Source organism: Panthera leo, chromosome B2 (assembly GCF_018350215.1).
Source record: "Panthera leo isolate Ple1 chromosome B2, P.leo_Ple1_pat1.1, whole genome shotgun sequence".
NCBI classification, from domain to species: Eukaryota; Metazoa; Chordata; class Mammalia; order Carnivora; family Felidae; genus Panthera; species Panthera leo.
In genome coordinates this window covers 142169266-142186799 of record NC_056683.1, presented here as the reverse complement: position 1 = coordinate 142186799, position 17534 = coordinate 142169266, and the positions used below count along the sequence as shown (strand labels likewise).

General features: G+C 49.6%; 1 protein-coding gene across 6 annotated transcripts in view; it reads right to left on the bottom strand.

Annotated features, from left to right (window-relative positions):
* Positions 1 to 17534, bottom strand: part of SYTL3 (synaptotagmin like 3) — a 96470-nt gene that overhangs the window by 3534 nt on the left and 75402 nt on the right. For all 6 annotated transcript variants that reach the window (XM_042940204.1, XM_042940200.1, XM_042940205.1 and 3 more), the window contains 4 exons: positions 11708 to 11886; positions 6363 to 6465; positions 2273 to 2443; positions 383 to 488 (listed from right to left, as the gene is read on the bottom strand). In XM_042940204.1, the coding sequence (XP_042796138.1) occupies positions 383 to 488; positions 2273 to 2443; positions 6363 to 6465; positions 11708 to 11886 (559 nt within the window). The remainder of the gene's footprint in view (positions 1 to 382; positions 489 to 2272; positions 2444 to 6362; positions 6466 to 11707; positions 11887 to 17534) is intronic.

Sequence of the window (17534 nt, the reverse complement as noted above, 5' to 3'; positions counted from 1 at the left end):
TCTCCTAAGGAGCCACACTCCCAACCTACGTGCAGGCTGTCAGGGGAACATTCCCTGTTCCAGACAGCTGGCAGCGGGGTGGTTTGCACCAGGGGGACTGTCCAGACCACCAGCCCCCTGGGAGGAAAGCCCCAGGGCTGGTGTCCTCAGAGCCTCGCAAAGTGGACATCAAAGGCGTGGTGGCCTCTTTGGCCCCTCATTTCCGTTCCAAGTCATAGGTTCCAAGAACCCACTCCCCAGGCTGAGCTTCCCAGATCCTGGAAAGTCACTGGAGCATTGCAGGCTCAGCGGGTGGCAGAAAAGGAAATCGTCACCCCACCTGTTGCTCTGGAGACAGTGACACAGTGACAGATGAACATTCGTGGGGCTGGAGGCCACCTACCTTCTTGGGCCTCTTTGAGCTTTCTGGGCCCCGCAGGGAAGACCAGTTTGGCCCGGACTGCAAGTTCTCCATTATTTGGAAGAATGCTGTCTTCATGTTTCTCTGCCTGGGGCGAGAGACAGAAGCACAGGCAGGATTCCTCAGCCCCCAGAACTTTCTGGGCTTCTCTAATTATCCCCCTTCCCCACTAGCCTCACCCCTGCAAAGCCTCTGCAGGTTGGGGAGTGCCCTGGGGTGGAGTGGACATGCCCATGGCGGGACTGGTCCTTCCTGCCTTTGTGGGGACTCTCCATTCCCACTCCACTGCCCTGAGCACACTCCCCTGCATACCCGGTGGCTTCTCTGGAGTGATTTTGCCAGACTACAAGCCAATCCTATCTTTAACCCTGAGGGGCAGAGGAAGGGTCTAGATTCATCCCGCTGCAAGAGGAACGGTTGCCCAGGACAAGGACTCCTAGGACAGGGTGGGGCCAGCCCCTGTCTACACTGGCCTCTAGGTCTCCTGGCTGCCTCACGAGCAGGCAGCTGGCCCTCGGGTGCCAAATGAGATAAAGCTGCCTCCACCCTCACTTTCCGGAAACCTGCACTAACGGGGCAGGCCTGTGAGCAGGACCCTCCCAATCCAGCAGGGTGAGCTGGGGTGGGGGGAGGGGTGGCACTATTAGCTGGTATTAGGAGGGACGTCTTTTAGCCTGGCACCTTCTCTTCCCACCAGCCTTGGTGGCGGCTAGTCTTGTCCCTAAGCAAGGGGTCCTAGAGGGAAAAGACAGGCAGGGCACCCAAGTACAGGATCCTGGGGGAAAGCATGTCTGGCAGGGAGAATCAAGGAAGCCTTCATGGAGGAGGTGGGATTTCAGCTAAGTCTTAGGCAGACCTTGGACAGGAGAAAGCATTCCAAGCAGACCTCCCAAGTGGATGTCTGAGGACAAACTAGGCTCTGAGAAGGGTGAGCGTAAGGTGCCAGGATGTAGATACCAAGCTGAGCAGAGCAGCACAGGGAGCAGGTGGCTGGAGACCCTTGCGGTTTGACCGGACTGAAGCCGGGAATCAGAGAGATGGCGAATCAGCCTCCCTGGCTTCTGAGAGGAAACAGCACACAGGACCTGCCCCGGCCTGGTAGAAACTCAGCCTCACTGCCAGACTTTGGGGCAATTGGCACACCTGTTGTCATTTCTTAGATGACAGGGCCCCACACTCCTCCCCTATGACCTCATCCGTACCCTCTCCCAACCTTGGATCTTGGCACAGAAAGTAAAAAGCAGCTGCCCGGAAAGGTGAACCTCTCTCCCCTGGCTCTCCTCTTACCTGCGTGGCCTGTGAGCAGACCCCTAAATCTATCAGCTCCTCCTCTCCTGGCCTCCCCGGCACCCCGCCCTGAAATCCCGGCTGGTCAGGGCAGCCCTGGCCCTGCCGAGAGCATCTGGCCCAGCTTTTTTCAGCTATTACTGTTCTGGGAGTTCCTGGGTCGGGCATCTAGAAACAATACCTCACAGCCTACATGACAGGGGGCGGTCTGACTGGTGCAGGCAGTGGACTCTGGCTACAGCAGCAGGGAGCCAAGGGCTCCCCTGCTGAAACCAAGTGATCCCGAATTCAGGGGCAGCATGTGGCCCGCAGGGGAGGCCTCAACCCCGAGACCTGACCCAGGCTGCTGTTTGGGCTACTCTGAGGAAGGGGTTCTCGGGTACTTGGCACAAACCTGAGCAGGTAAAGATCCCTCAGCCCAACCCCACCCCGGAGATCGCAGTATGAAGCCTCTCCTCCGTGGGACGTTCCTATCTAAGAGTCACAGCCAAGGTTTCTTGGTAGGTTTTCTCTTCTCCAATCCCCTTGAATGGGTTTCGTTTTCACAGTGGGAGTGGGGTAGCTCAGTCCCAAACCACACATCACCTTGGCCCTCAGCGGATACCAGCAGAAACACTGTGTCGAGCTGTCTTCAAAGTCCCATGTGGCCAGAGGAATGGTCACCTCTCCAAGAAACACCCTCCGGGTGAGCGTGCCCAGGTGCCACACGGAGACCTGCAGCCGCCGGGTCACCAGCTGAGCGGGCTCCATCCGGTACTGTGGAGGCAGAACAGAGGCGGTCAGTGTGCCCCTCCCCTCCCCCGGGCCACAGGGGCCTTCCTCCCACAGGCTAGAGCTGGGGTCCTGATGGGGTCAGGATGTGCTGAGCAGCTTGGAGCGGGGGTGAGGGGTGTCTCTGCTTTCTCAAGCACTCCTCCCCTCCCCAGCTAAGTGGCCTGTGCTCAGCCCCGGGCGGGGCGGGGGGGGGGGGGGCGGGGCGGGAAGAGTGGGCTGCTAAGTCCTCTCTCGCTGTCAAGTTCTGTCCCCAAGGCAAGGATGAAAGTCCCCATCCAGCTCAAGTCGAGATCTGTCCCAGCTTAGGATCTGAACTTGCCTGGCCAGGATTGTCCAAAAAATACTGAAAACAAGGTTTTTGGGTTTTGCTGTTGTTGGTTTTTTTAATGTAAAGCATGAGTTTTTAGCATGGGCATTTGCCTAGACAGGCCCATGTCAGCACTCAGGGTCACACGGTATTTCTTGACCATCCTCCCCTTGCCCCCCCCCCCCCCCCAGAAGCCTCAGCCCAGACGGAGGCCAAGAAAGCTTGTGCCTCCCCTCCAGTGAGGGTGGGCTTCTGCCCCCACGGGGACTAGAGGCCAAAGGCCCTGTGTGAGGGTGCCCTGTGCCCCTTCCCGAAGGCCAGGGACACGGCCAGGCTTCCCAAGAGCCGCTGACTCCACTCAGCCTCTGACAGCCTGTTCCAAGCTTCTTTGTTGGATTTTCTCAATAACAACAAAAGTCAAACTTTACTGAACCCTTGTGTGGCACCAGACTCTTAGCTACATTGCTCCTTACCCCTCGGGAGCACCCGAGGTGAGTATTGCCATTCACCAATTTACAGGGGCAACAGCCAGTCTTAGGGCTTCCTCATTGGGGGCCCAGCAGGCCAGACCTCGGATCTGCCCTGCAGACCTCGGGAGCCTGCTCTCTGCCCCGTGCTGCCCCCGCGACAGCGTGTTGAGGGTGTGCTCCTGTCACACTGTGGGGCGGGACCCTCACACCCACTTACAGCAGCCGCGCACGTTTCCCTGAGTCGCGTCTCCTGACCACCCTTAGTGCCCTTCCAGGTAGATGATGGACGAGAGGGAGGGGAAGTGGGCCCAGGCCGGTGAACAGCCCCCACTCAGGCCGGGCTGCCTTCCGCCCTCGCCCCCCCTTTTCTTCCCTCTGGGATTATCAGCGCCCATTGTGGTCAGAAGCCACATCCCTCTACTGCCTTGGGCTGATTCTCGGTCTGTCTTCCCTCAAGTCCATGGTCCGTTTCTGACTCTGCCCTGCACTCCTTCCCCAGTCTGTCCTTAAACTCTAAGTTAACCTGGTTATTCCCTTCACGGCCACACGTCCAGCCGGTCACGGTCAGCACCTGCTCCCTCTGAGAAAGAATCGTCCCAGGGAGGGCAGGTGACTGTCCCCCATGTGATCTCCATCCACCCTGTGTGCGGAAAGCCCTGTCCTCCACTCCCTCGGGAACGCAGACCTGCTTCTCAGGTGCTCACACACGAGCGCCCCTCCTCCCCAGCGACCAACGCGACTGCTCCCTTTGGTCCACTAAGTCGCTTTTGCAAACAAGACCTGTTCCCATCGCCATGGTACATCCACGAGGAGGTCCTGGCAGACCGTGGGGTTGCTACAGCCTCCCCTGGGCGCCCAGCCCCACGAACGCAGACCGCCGCTGTCCGGGGGCACCCAACACCTCCCAGATTAGGGGTCGTATTCCATCCTTCCCCGGCCCCCTACACTGGTCTTCAGGTGGGGTGCAGGACGGCTTCCCTTCTGCTTAGAAAACCTTGAGGATCAGCTTCTAGATCCTCAGTTTGCACAGGAATGTTCTTGAAACTGGCGGAGGACAGTTCTCACACCCCAGGCTCTCTCGGTGTCTTGCCCACGGTTGGATGAACCTCCCGAGTGCTAAACACAGAGATCATCCGAAACACTGATTTCTGAAAACTCTCAATGATTGCTCCGCTTCTCTTCCCCCCCATCTTTGCTGCCTCACATGCCTTTCTGTGAAAAGTAAGGCTTGGCCCGTGTCAGGATGCTCTGATTTGAGACAGATGAGGGACACGGATTCTCTTCAGTGTATCCGGAAAGTTTTCCAGGACAACCGAAACATTTACCATCTACTGGGTAGAACCAACGGATACAAATTTTAGGTGTTTTCTTTGAGATTCTGCATGCATTTTATTTATTTTAATGTTTATTTCTGAGACAGAGACAGAGCATGAGTGGGGGAGGGGCAGAGAGAGAGGGGGACACAGAATCTGAAGCAGGCTCCAGGCTCCAAGCTGTCAGCACAGAGCCTGACGCGGGACTTGAACTCATAGACCGCAAGATCATGACCTGAGCCGAAGTCGGATGCTCAACCGACTGAGCCACCCAGGCGCGCCCCCTGTGTGCATTTTGAATAAGGTGGCTAAAAATTTGAAAATCAAACTATATATTTATCTAAAATATAGTCAATCCTCCTCTGTCTCATTTCATGAAATGTGAAATATTTATCTGTTTAGTACAAAACACCTTAAACTTATAACACGTGGTTTTAGATAAGAACTTACAATGTGTGAGGTGGTACGTAGCTGTTCAAAACTCTGTCAGCAGATATGTGAGCAAAACCACCTGAAGACCAGTCTCTAGCGACTTGGTACCAGAGGGGTCCTAGACCGGTGATCCGTTAGGCCCCACCCACACCTGCTGAACCATAGGCTACTTTAAAAAAAACATCCTTTGGCGGGGTGCCTGGGTGGCTCAGTTAAGCTTCCGATTTTGGCTCAGGTCATGATCTCACAGTTTGTGGGTTCGAGCCCCCTGTCGGGCTCTGTCAGATTCTGTGTCTCCCTCTCTCTCTCTCTGCCCCTCCCCCACTCACATTCTGTCTCTCTCTCTCTCAAAAATAAATAAAAACATTAAAAAAAATTTTTAAAACCATCCTTTGGGGAGTCCTATGAACATAAATCTTGTGGAGGTCTGCTAGTCCCTTGTGAGTTAGAGTTGTCCTTCTGAGTACTCTCTATGCCTCGGTTTCCCCACTGGGAAACGAGGATTGCGATACCTAGCTCAGGGGGTATAGAAAATACTTGGCCACAGCAGGGACACAGAAAACAGTGGCTTTTATTACTTAACAAATGGGACTCATGTCAGCTGGCCAGATGGTTCCTGGCTGGGCATTCACAAGTGTCCCTACTTGCCAAGGAAGGCAAATCAGGCCCTCTCCTGGTTCAGGCTTAACAACGGGGTCCCTGGGATGCCCAGCGCTGACTGGGTATGGCCCAGCGCATCTGGACTGTTCTTCTAGCACGGAGCCTCCCACATCTAGCTCTCAGCCGATGCCGGACGTCATCTCCACCTGTCGACCCCAAATCCCAGAGTCACTTTCTAGCTCTGCCCCACATCACAACTCGTGATTTCTCAGCACCAAAGTGAAAATCCAAACAATTCCTCTGTACGATGTTTTTCCTAAGATGACTATGTTTTGTTTTTTTTTTTTTCCATAAGAGAAGCTGCCTGGGGTTGCCAAGTGATTACAATAAAGGAGCACTTTGATGAAGATTGTAACTCAGCAGAGGAATACACAGGGTCCCCGGCCTAGAAGTCCCTCTCTGAGAGTCATAAAAATTCAATAGGACAAACCAGTTTTAGAGCTTGGGAGGCAGCCAGGTTCTTTTCCACCATTTTCTCAGAAATCATTAATCAAATGCCTTCTCAAGTCCAGCAGACTCTGCACTTTTCCTGTACAAAGGCTGCCATTTAGTTTCTACGGACCTGTCACTGATTGACAGAGGCCTGCAGAAACGTACAAGTGTCTGTTACTTATGTTTAACTGACTCAAGAGTTTCGAAGAACACTCTGCTGAACTCTGGCCCCATGTGCCCAGCCTGGGACGGGGGACTTAGCATGTGAATATTTGTCCAGCAAGTACCTTCAAGGTCTCTTGGAAGGTTGGGTCCACGGTGTTCCTTTGGACTGCAGTCTTGCGTTTTCCCTGGGAGGATCTGTCAGGCAGCAGGTAGGTCTTCACGTACCTGGTGGCCAAACGCAGACAGGACAGGGTGAAAGCTCAACCAGGGGGTGGGGGTGGGGGACAAAGGGATCAGGAGGAGGAGAATCACACATCAGCATATTCTGTACCCTGCTTCTCGGTGGATTTGAGGTTGACAGGGCTTGGTGGCCTCCCCTGACAGGGAACAATGATAGTGCTGGGTATACAGCTTCTGGTTTACACAGTCTTTGGCCATAATCCTCTGGAATGTTCCTGGGGGTGGGAAGCTCCCCTGCTTTCCTCACGCCCTACCCCTAGAATCTACATCGCTCATTCCTCGCCATTTGGTAACAATCCTGGAACCAGAGGCTGGGCTGCTGAGGCTACACGAGTGACAGATTCTCTAATCCGCCTGGGTGTGGAAGCCCCGTGCCAGCTCGTCCTCCCTCCACTGATTGCTTCCTCCAACCCGCCAAAAAAAAAAAAAAAAAAAAGTGGAAATAGAAAGTACATGCCTCACACTTTACTTTTCCCTTGTGGGGCCTCTCCACCCGCATTCTGCCCATCCCCTGAAATCCTGTCTAGAAGGACCCCTCCCTCCAGGGAGGTCCCGAGACTGTCCTGGTGTTGCTCTGGCAGTTTTGGTAACAGCAAGGACCCTTCCATCCCCAGGCGCGCTCCCCACAGGCTTGACTCTCCCGAAGCAAAACAGACCAGTCACATCTTGCCGTACTGAACCTCTTATTAGCATATAACATCCTTTATCTTTTATGATCTTTGTTGCTTTAAAGTCTATTTTGTGTAGGGCACCTAGGTGGCTCAGTCGGTTGAGTGACCAACTTTGGCTCTGGTCACGAGCTCACTGTTCGTGGGTTGGAGCCCCACATCGGGCTCGCTGCTCGCTGCTGTGGATCCTCTGTCCCCTTCTCTCTCTTTGCCCCTCCCCCGGCTCATGCTCTCTCAAAAATAAGTAAAAAAAAATTTTGAAAAAAAGTCTATTTTGTGTGATATTAGCACAGCCCCTCCTGTTCTCTTCTGGTTACTATTTACATGGAAGATCTTCTGTTTCTGTCTTTGGATCCGAGGGAGTCTCTTGTAGAGGGCACAGAGCTGTGAGACACTGAGGGTCCCTGGGAACTAGCCCCAAGCAAAAGATTGTGCACCTCGGGCACTTTCTGTCAGCTGCAATTGTTTTTGTTTTTTTGATGTTTATTTTTGAGATAGACAGAGTGTGAGCGGGAAGGGGCAGAGAGAGAGGGAGACACAGAATCCGAAGCAGGCTCCAGGCTCTGAGCTGTCAGCACAGAGCCCGATGTGGGGCTCGAACTCACGAACCATGAGGATCATGACCTGAGCTGAAGTCGGATGCTTAACCGGCTGAGCCACCCACGTTCCCCTGTCAGCTGCAATTGTTAAACTGCTTCCCTTGCAAAGTGGAGCCAGGATGTGGCCCCATGTACAAGCTGGACTTAAAGCAGAGGACCCCAGCTCCAAAAAGCACCAACAAGCAGCCTGAGTTGCCTTCCAACCAATCAGGATGAGGTTACTTTCTCTGTAGAAAGGGGCCTCCCCTGCTCCCCCCTCCTCCTGTTTCGTGAGGCCAGCCTCTTCCCTGCACAAGGCCATCAGCCCAACTGCTCTGTTAGTGCCGTCTCTCTCTTCAGCTCGAGCTGCGGCCCCAATAAAGCCTTGCCTGTACTTTGATTGTGGGGTCCAGCCTTGTTTCTATTGTTGTCGGGCCCAAGAACCTGATCCTGGCAACCTTTGGCTCCTATGTTTTTATCCATTCTGACAATTTCTGTCTCTAAATCATTGACATTTGAAAGTAACTCTGATAAGGAGGGACTTCCTTCTGTCACTTGCCATTTGTTTCTATCTTCTAGCATCAGTGTCCCTCACTACCTGCATTATTGTATTCATTCTTTGTATTTAGCTCAATTTTGTGGTGAAATGTTTAAATTCCATTCTCATTTCTTTTTGTAGATGTTCTTTTTTTTTAATGTTTATTTTTGAGAGAGAAAGAGTGGGGGGTAGGACAGAGAAAGAGGGGGGCAGAGGATCAGAAGCGGGCTCTGCACTGTCAGCAGTAAGCCCTACCCGGGGCTCAAATCCACGAACCACGAGATCATGACCTGAGCCGAAGTCGATGCTCAAGGGACTGAGCCATCCAGGCGCCCCCCTCGGTTTCTTTATAGTGCCAGCCCCACCTCTGTGCATTGCCGAGGTCACAGAATCGCACCTTTCTACACTGCGTGACCAAAGTCACCAACTAATCATTCCTTTAAATGCATTCCACTCTTAGTTTAAAAACAGTGTGGAATTACAAACGAAAGTTACAGCAACAGTGAGAGATGAATAATTAAAAATATATATATTAGTCTCTTAAGTCTTGTGGAAAACAAACAGTGGAAGCACATGCCACGGTTAAATAATACTTGCTTTTATAATTGCCTGTGTATTTGCTTTTCCTGAGGTCTTTGTTTCTTTGTAGGTCTTTGAGTTACTGCCTGGTATCCTGCAGGGCCCCTTAGAGCATTTCTTGCAAGACAGAAATTTCTAGTGTTAACAAAGTCCCTTGGCTTTTGTTTATCCAAGAATGTCTTAGTATCTGCTTCAGAACAGAAACCTGAAGAACAGCTTTGCTGGCTATCGGGTTCTTGGTTGACAGCTTTTTTTTTTTTTTTTCCTTTTAGTACTTTGAATATACTTCCTTACTGCCTTCTGGCCTCTATAGTAGCTGATGAAAAATCTGTGGGTAACCCCCCTGAGGACCCCCTTTGGATCCCAGTAACTGGAGGAGATACAGTAATGGCTGCCCACCTCTGTGTCTGTGCCTCTGTGATCAGAAGCGGCAACCTGCAGTCAGAGCACAGATCCTTGATATGTGGAGGACAGATATCCCACGTGGACTCCTGTGAGAGATGTGTGAGCTGCTCCAGGAACACTGGCATGGCTGTGGCTGCGAGTGAGGGATGGATAGCTGCTATCCTGCTAAGAACTGACATTGACTGAACTTGACCTCGATGTCCCATCCAAGGCTTCCCCTGGAAGTTGCCAGCCTTCACTAGACTCCAGAGTTCCAAAATAGTTACATCGGACAGATGGTACCAGAGCGATTGTTGTCTGCAAAGGGAGACCAATTCCTGGTGCTTCCCACCCTGCCGCTGTCCCAGAATCCTCTCTGGGCTATTTTTCCTTGAAAAAGCATGGAGTTTTGTTCTGGCAGGCATTTCACTGATGGGCAAGTCAGTTTGCCCCTGGCAAGGTTTGATTTTGCTCAGCTGGGGTGAGTTACAGTAGCCCTTACTCCGGGGCTGGACAGGTCCTACTGCTGTGTCTCCCTGACTGCCCTGGGTGTTTAGCAGTCTCCACTCTGGCTGCTCAGAGCTCCCATCTTCCCCAGCACTGAGCCACACCCAGTGGCTCACCAGCAGCCACTCTGTGACAGACCTCATGAAATCTTGTCCTGTGTGTCAACAGCTGAGTATTTGGCCCAAACCTCAAGGGGGTCCCTATTGTGGATTTTTAGATCTACTTGTCTGTGTACTTCATGTCTCACTTGCTTCCTATCTGTTGAGTGTTCATCATGTTCTAGACATTGTTCTGAAGGCTCAGTACGGGCAAATTCAGGGAAACACCACAACAATCCTTTGAAGTAGGTGCTATTATTATTCCCATGTTACAGTGAGGGAACTGAGGTATCGAGAGGTTGAGTGGCTTGTCCAAGGTCAAACTGCATACATGGTGGACCGGGGTTCAATGCCCATCCTCTCAACCACCTCACTATAGTCCTTTTGAGAATTACAGCAGAGGCCCAGCATGCATGCATAGTCAAGGGCTGAGTAAATGTCTCTGACTGGACTGGAGTCTGAAAAACAGACAGGATTAGGGTTGCTACTTGTAGCAGTGGCATTGGGAAGGCAGTCCCAGAACAAACATGAGGAATGCCTCTGTTTGGAAAAGTCAGGGCGATAGCTTTGAAACCACGACTATTCCAGGTTTCCTAAGCATAAGGTATAAGTTGGGGGGTAACAGAAGACACCAGCAAGACAAGAAGGACCCTGTTTTGGAGAACCATGAGTGCAACAGTGATGTACTTCATCTGTGCTTCGTGTCTACCCTGAAAGTTTCAGAGCAGAGGAGAGTCTGGTTGGACCAACAATCTATCCCCCCCTCCCTAACTGGTTATCAAAAAACTGTGCTCAAAGTTTCCCATGAAGGCAAGAGAAAGACAAAGATGTGGTCCTTAACCTTAAACCATACACAGAAAATCAATTCCAGTTGTAATGTGAAGGGATCTAAGTATGAAAACATTCTAATAGATGAAAATAGAGAAGAAGAGATTTATAACCTTCAGTGTTTCTGCAGACTCAACAGGCAGACATTTTAAAGGAAAAGACTGATAAATTGGACATCAAATTCTCTGCATGGAAAGCTATCATAAACAATGTTAGAAAACAAGTAACAAGTAGAAGATATGCAAAATACACATAACCAATGAAGAATGGGTTTAAAAAAACTCCCACCCTCCTGTAAATAAATGACAAAAATGACAACCCAATAGAAAAATGGCAGAAGATAGGAATGGGAAGCTCACAGAAGGTGACCCCTAAGTGTCTAAGTTGCTCATCTTTCTTAGTAATCAGGGAAATGCACCCTAAAAATTAATGTGATATCCTTTCATAGCAATTGGGAAAAAAAACCCACCTTTTTTTAAAGAAAGAGAGCACCACAGGGGAGAGGGGCAAAGGGAGAGAGAGAATCTTAAACAGGCTCCAGGCTCAGCACAAAGCCCAATGCATGGCTCGATCCCATGACCTTGGATTCATGACCTGAGCCGAAATCAAGAGTCAGACGCTCAACTGACTGAGCCACCCAGGTGCCCTGGAAAAAATCTTTAATCTGTTTCCAGATTGTGTGAGACAGGTTTTTGGTTTGGTTTTTACTGTATGGGAAGTCAAATTTCCCAAAAGCATGCATTGACATTCATCTTTTCCACACTGATTTCTAATAGCCCCTTGATCCTAGAAACTCCCAAATATAGCTTAGGTCTGCATCTGGACCTCTGATTCTGCTCAGTTGACCTACTTATCTATCATTGCATCAATAGCACATTGTTTGAATTAGTGCAGCCTTAAAATAATTCTTGTTATGGCTTTTTAGTTTAGTTTTTGTTTTTGTTTTTTACAATTGTCTTGGTTTATTTTCGACTTTTACTTTTCTATATAAACTTTAGACCCAATATGCCTATCATCTAATGTCAAAACTTAGAAAAAGAAACTTACGGATTGCACTTTTTCTTCTTTTCCTCTCCATAGGCTAGATTCTTACAGGCCTTGATGCATATTTCTAAAGAGCAGGTTTCGAAGCAATAACGAATGGCAAACTCTATTTCTCCAGTGACATTAGCATTGTCAAAATTTCCCATCTCTGTACAAGTGCTGTTAATGCTAAGTAGACTTGCCTGAAATCAAGAATGACAGATACAATAAATTAGTTCACAATTAATCCTTTTGTTGTTGTTGTTGGCAGTTCTGTCTTCAAGATCTCAAAAAAAAAAAAAAAAAAAATCACACAAAACAAGCATCCTGACTCACAGTAAGTTAATAATACACCAGTTTGTACTTTGCCAAAATAAGTTGCCACACATTCTTTCCTAAGGAGATGAGAAATCCTCAGAAAGTCTGGTCTTGCCCAGCTTACACAATCTCATTCTTTAACACAAATCAATTGGGATGAAGTGGCTGATCTCCTCCGTAATTCTGCAAAGATAAGTCTCAGGAGAGCAGATAATACCCATGGCAGGAACAGCCACGCGGAGAGCCAGAGAGCAGGCCTGCCAAGCACCATGACTGGGAGTCCCACAGGGCTAGATTCAAAGGCTGGTTCTGCTAAGGGAGCGACATCCAAGTCTAAATGGAAAAATTAATACTAGTCTCCTTGGGTTACGGTAAGGAGTAAATGGAATGAAACGTGTGAAGTATGTAGTCAAGAACAAGAGTAATTGTGTTTCGATTTTTATGGGTACCTAAAATGAGAAGCAAAACTGCCACCATAAGTGAGGACGCTGTGAGCTTACATAACATAGACAGGTAGCGTGGGACGCCTGTGCCTAAAAGACAAACGAACTGCTGTATCACTGTTAAATTCACTGTTAAATTCAATATTTGCCCCATTCACATGCAAAATCTCAGTGCTGACTATGAAAATAGAGGGGGAAAAAAATGATTCCCACTTCTAATTCCCAACAAGTTCCTCCACACCGTCAAACATCCCAAAAAGAAACGAAGAAGAAAGTCCGGGGCTTTCTCGCCCGCTAGAGAGAGCGCCGAGCCAAACCAAACGAAACCAACAGCTCATCGGAGGACCCGAACCTGAGTTAACTAACGTCAAGAACACAACCAACTTCGCCGCACCCCGTCACCGGCTCTGGAGGGCAGCTGGGTGCTCAGCCGCCCACATCCACACCATTGTTGGAATGGAACACAATCTTGAAATCTCGTATCCAGACAGGCAGGGAGTGGGGAGACAGCATGAAGCAATGAGGCGCACAGCAGCGAAGAGAGACAGGTCGGGACGCTCGGCGGAAGGCGGGCTCCGCTGGTGAGCAGAACAGGGGTGTGGATCGCAGGTGCTAAAAAGTTCTGACAATTAAAATGGCATTCGTCCCGTGGCTCACTTTGGGCCACGTCAGACTAAGTTGTATTATAGCAACAGACAGAAAACTGAATTAAATCACAAGCGGCCTCCTGGCCATTGTAGAGTTACCAAGACAGCCAGGGAGAGGGGTCCACGCTACTAGAGAAGGGCAGTGTGGCCGTGAGCCTGACCTTCTGAGCGGTCGGTCTCCCTTTGAGGCATTTGTCCCTTTGCAAGCAGAGCAGGAAGACAGGGAAGTCAAGCGAAACACAGCAGCCACGGGGCTCAGGAGCCAAGCAAAGGGTTGAGAGACACACACCGGTGTCCAGGGCCCTGAAAGGCACACAGAACTTGAGCTGGGTTCACAGAGAAAGGGGAACCGCACCTAAGCGAGACACAGCGAGACGGACTCTAGATGCTTCTCTTCCCCTCAAGGGCTTTGCTGATTTGGAAGGGCTCACTGAGCAGCTGAGAAGCTTAAAAATGCTTTGAGAAGTTCATCTTTCTGGAGAAGACCACCACAGAGGAGGGGCTTGGAGACCTCCAGACTTTCCGTGGGGACTCCCCCACCGGCTTCCTTCCCAGGAGGAAGAATCAACTCGAAATGGAGCAGTCCTCACAAAGACTGAAACCCAGCTTCAAACGAGCTGGACACCAGATGGATAAAGACTGTTGACCTTCACTCTGTGTGCTGGAAGCAAAAGTACATTCTCTCTGGAGGCGGGTCACACCCACTGAAAGCCACTGGAAGCTCCTAGCACGTGGGGCTCTGCACGTTCCTGCCCTCCGCCGTATCTCCAGCACCCAGCTCGGGGCCTGGCTCACCAAAGAGTCCCCAGTAAATATTTATGGAGGGGATAGAGAAAGCACTTGGAGTACTTTGATTTAAAAGTGCTCTACGTAAATATTCTGGCACGATGGGGTAGGCGGTCTTGTGCCTGAAAGAGCCATATGTAGAACTAAGTAAGACGACTCACTCGGTTGGTTGGGTAGTCGTCGTAATCTTGTAGAACTTCCTTAAGTCACTTCACTGCAGATGCCAGAGGAAAAATATTTTTAAATAAAACTACATGTCGGCACATAACAAACTTGCTGAAAATCAAAGACGAAGACAAAAATCGCTAAGACAGAGAACGAAAAGACATGCTATCTTTAATGGAAGAAACAGTAACGGGCAAGAGAGAAGGGGCCCCAAGATACTGCCGGGTGGCTGGCTTCTTCCATTCGGGAGGGAAAGGAGAGTAGGTTGGGCACAGACACAGTGAGGTTAATTTTGGTATCAGGAGAATTAGGCAATTCTGAACAGATTCTTTTTTTTCTTTTTTTCATGTTTATTTTTGAGAGAGAGCATGGAGAGAGGGAGACAGGATCTGAAGTGGCTCCCCAATGACGGCAGAGAGCCCGATGCGGGGCTCGTACCCACGAACCACGAAATCCTGACCTGAGCTGAAATTGGACGCTCCGCCGACAGAGCCACCCAGACCCATCTCCCCACCCCCCCTTCTTTTTTTTTTTTTTTTTTTTTTTTTTTTAAGTAAAAAGGGATATTTGCTCAAAATGAGGAAGTAAAGCAGGGTGGAATATCTGAAAGAGTCTTGAAAAAAACTGGAGAAGGCATGAAATGGTCTATCTGAGTCGGTAACTGAGCTACCCAGAGAAACACCTCGGGCCCAGGGGACAAAACAGGGCAGACCTGATCCCTGCACACTCACAGCAGCCGTGAGGCCCGCCCTGCTGTGTGTGCAGCTGTTCAGGAACAGGTCCGGAGAGGGCTGCCCCTGGCTCACCCAGCTCGGTGCCCAGAGTGATAACGCATCCAGGAAGCTTTAGAATGACTCCTCCTCCATTTCATAAGTACATTCACGGAGGTCAAAGCCGGCTGGGACGCACCCAAAGGTTGCCCAGGAAATCAGAGGTAGGACTGGAAGTGGACTGGGGGGCCTAACTCCTTGGGCCACCAGCTTCTGGTAGGATCTCTGAGCAAGTCAGCTGCTGTGCCTGCTTCAGGAGGAAACGTGCAGTCTCAGATCGTGAGAAGACAGCAGAGCACATCCTCTGGTCAACCACATCCCTGACATAATTTACGTCTTTGCCACTGTTGCCTCGGGAGGGCTTTCTGGTTCTCTTTCCCTTGCCAGCCAGAACGGGAGCTAAGAACAGCAGATGGAGTCCACCAAGAAGTCCGGGCCCAGAAGAGCAACTACGAGCTCAGCCTGACTTTTCCTGGAGCCATTAGTGCTGTTGGGCCTCGACAGGAAAGGAAATCTGAGCGAAAGCAAAGGAGAACTACTCCAGCCGGGCAGGGAACATTCAGTGGTTTTCTCTGAAGGGCACACGTTATCTACCGTGACCTCGAGCAAGGCTCCGTGCCCTCTTATTTTACCAAGTTAAGACGGGAGGGGTCAAGTGAAACCACAGCTACAGCTGACCCTTGAGCAACATGGGTTTGAACGAGGCAGATCTTTCCAGTAAGCACAGGACGGTACGACAGATGTGATTTCTCTTCCTTATGATTTTCCTAACGTTTACCTTTCTCTAGTTTACAGTACATTAAAAAATTTCTTTTTAATGTTTATTTTTGAGAAAGAGTGAGAGAGAGAGAGAACGAGCAGGGAAGGCCCAGAGAGAAAGGGAGACACAGAATCCGAAGCAGGCTCCAGGCTCTGAGCTGTCAGCACAGAGCCCGAGGCGGGGCTCAAATCCACGGACTGTGAGATCATGACCTGAGCCAAAGTCGGACGTTTTTGTTTTTGTTTTTTTTAACATTTATTTATTTTTGAGACAGAGAGAGACAGAGCATGAACAGGGGAGGGGCAGAGAGAGAGGGAGACACAGAATCTGAAACAGGCCCCAGGCTCTGAGCTGTCAGCACAGAGCCCGACGCGGGGCTCGAACTCACGGACCATGAGATCATGACCTGAGCCGAAGTCGGACGCTTAACCGACCAAGCCACCCAGGCGCCCCTGAAGTTGGACGTTTTAACTGACTGAGCCACCCAGGCGCCCTCTAGTTTACAGTAATTACACATATAACATCCAAAATAGGTGTCAATTGACCATTTGTGTTATCAGTAAGGCTTCTGGTCAACAGTGGGCTATTAAGTTTTGGGGGAGTTGAAGGTTATACACTAATTCTCGACTGCACAGGGGGTCAATGCCCCTAAGGTTCACATTGTTGAAGAGCCAACCGTATACTTTAGAAAGAAAAAGTCCTGATCACCGAGAACACGCTGAGAGCATTACTGCAGAGTGGTCCAAATGGTGGCAATGAAGCCTGACAGGCTTTCATTCAGCTCCTGGCCCTGACACTTAGTGGCTGTGTGATCTTGAACCATATTCGTAACCTCTCTAGTCTCCGTTTCCTCATGTGTAAAATGGGGATCTATTCCATAAGACTTGGATGAGGCTCAACTAGTCAATGCGTCTAAAGAGACTTAGAGGGGCACTTGGTGGCTCAGTCAGTTAAACGTCTGACTGCGGCTCAGGTCATGATCTCGCGATTGTGGGTTCGAGCCCTGCGTCAGGCTCTGTGCTGACAGCTCAGATCCTGGAGCCTGCTTCGGATTCTATGTTTCCCTCTCTCTCTGCTCCTCCCCTGCTCACATTCTGTCTCTGTCGCTCTCTCTCAAAAGTAAACATTAAATATATATATATATATTAAAAAATAAATACATAAGGAGACTTAGAACCATCCCCACGCATAGTAAGTATAGAACATTCGTTACCATTTGGAAAATGCCAGACAATGTGGCTGCCCTTTGTAAGCAGGATAAATCATCTCCTTTTCTTTTCTCTTTTCTTCCTTCTTTATTGTAAAACTATATCAAAAAGTACATATAATTGATATAGTTAAATAATAATTATGAAATGAACATCCATGTACCCACCACTCAGCTGGAGTAAAACAACATAACCAGGACCTCAGAAGTGCCCCGGGGCCCTACCTTTGTCCAGTGCCTCTTTTCTGTCCCTGAGTAAATGCTGTTTCGAAGTCTCCTGTTAATCATCCTCGTTTCTCTTTATGGTTTTAGTACAGATGTATTAGATCCCCCCAAACAATATATTGGTTAGTTTTGCCTGAGCTTGGAATGTATATAATTAGAATCCTACTGGGTACCTATTCCTCTATAACTGACTTTCTCTTGATACTCTGCTTTTTAAATTCATCCATGTGGTCGTTGTGGTTTGAGTTCATTCACTATCGCTTCCAAACAGTATTCCACTGTCACGCCTGCCAATCACAACACCTTCTGGCAGGAAAAGTGTAAGCTGTTTGAAAACACTGATATAAATGCATTCCTTTTTAGCTTTTTTTAAACATAAGTATAAACAAAATTAAAAACCAGACAGGAACTCTGGTAGGATTTGTTTTCCCGTGGGAATGCTAAAATGTTAACGTATTTCTTCACCAAGTTCTACTTCTGATAACTGAACTTATTTTTTTAATTTTTAAAAAATATTTATTTATTTTTGA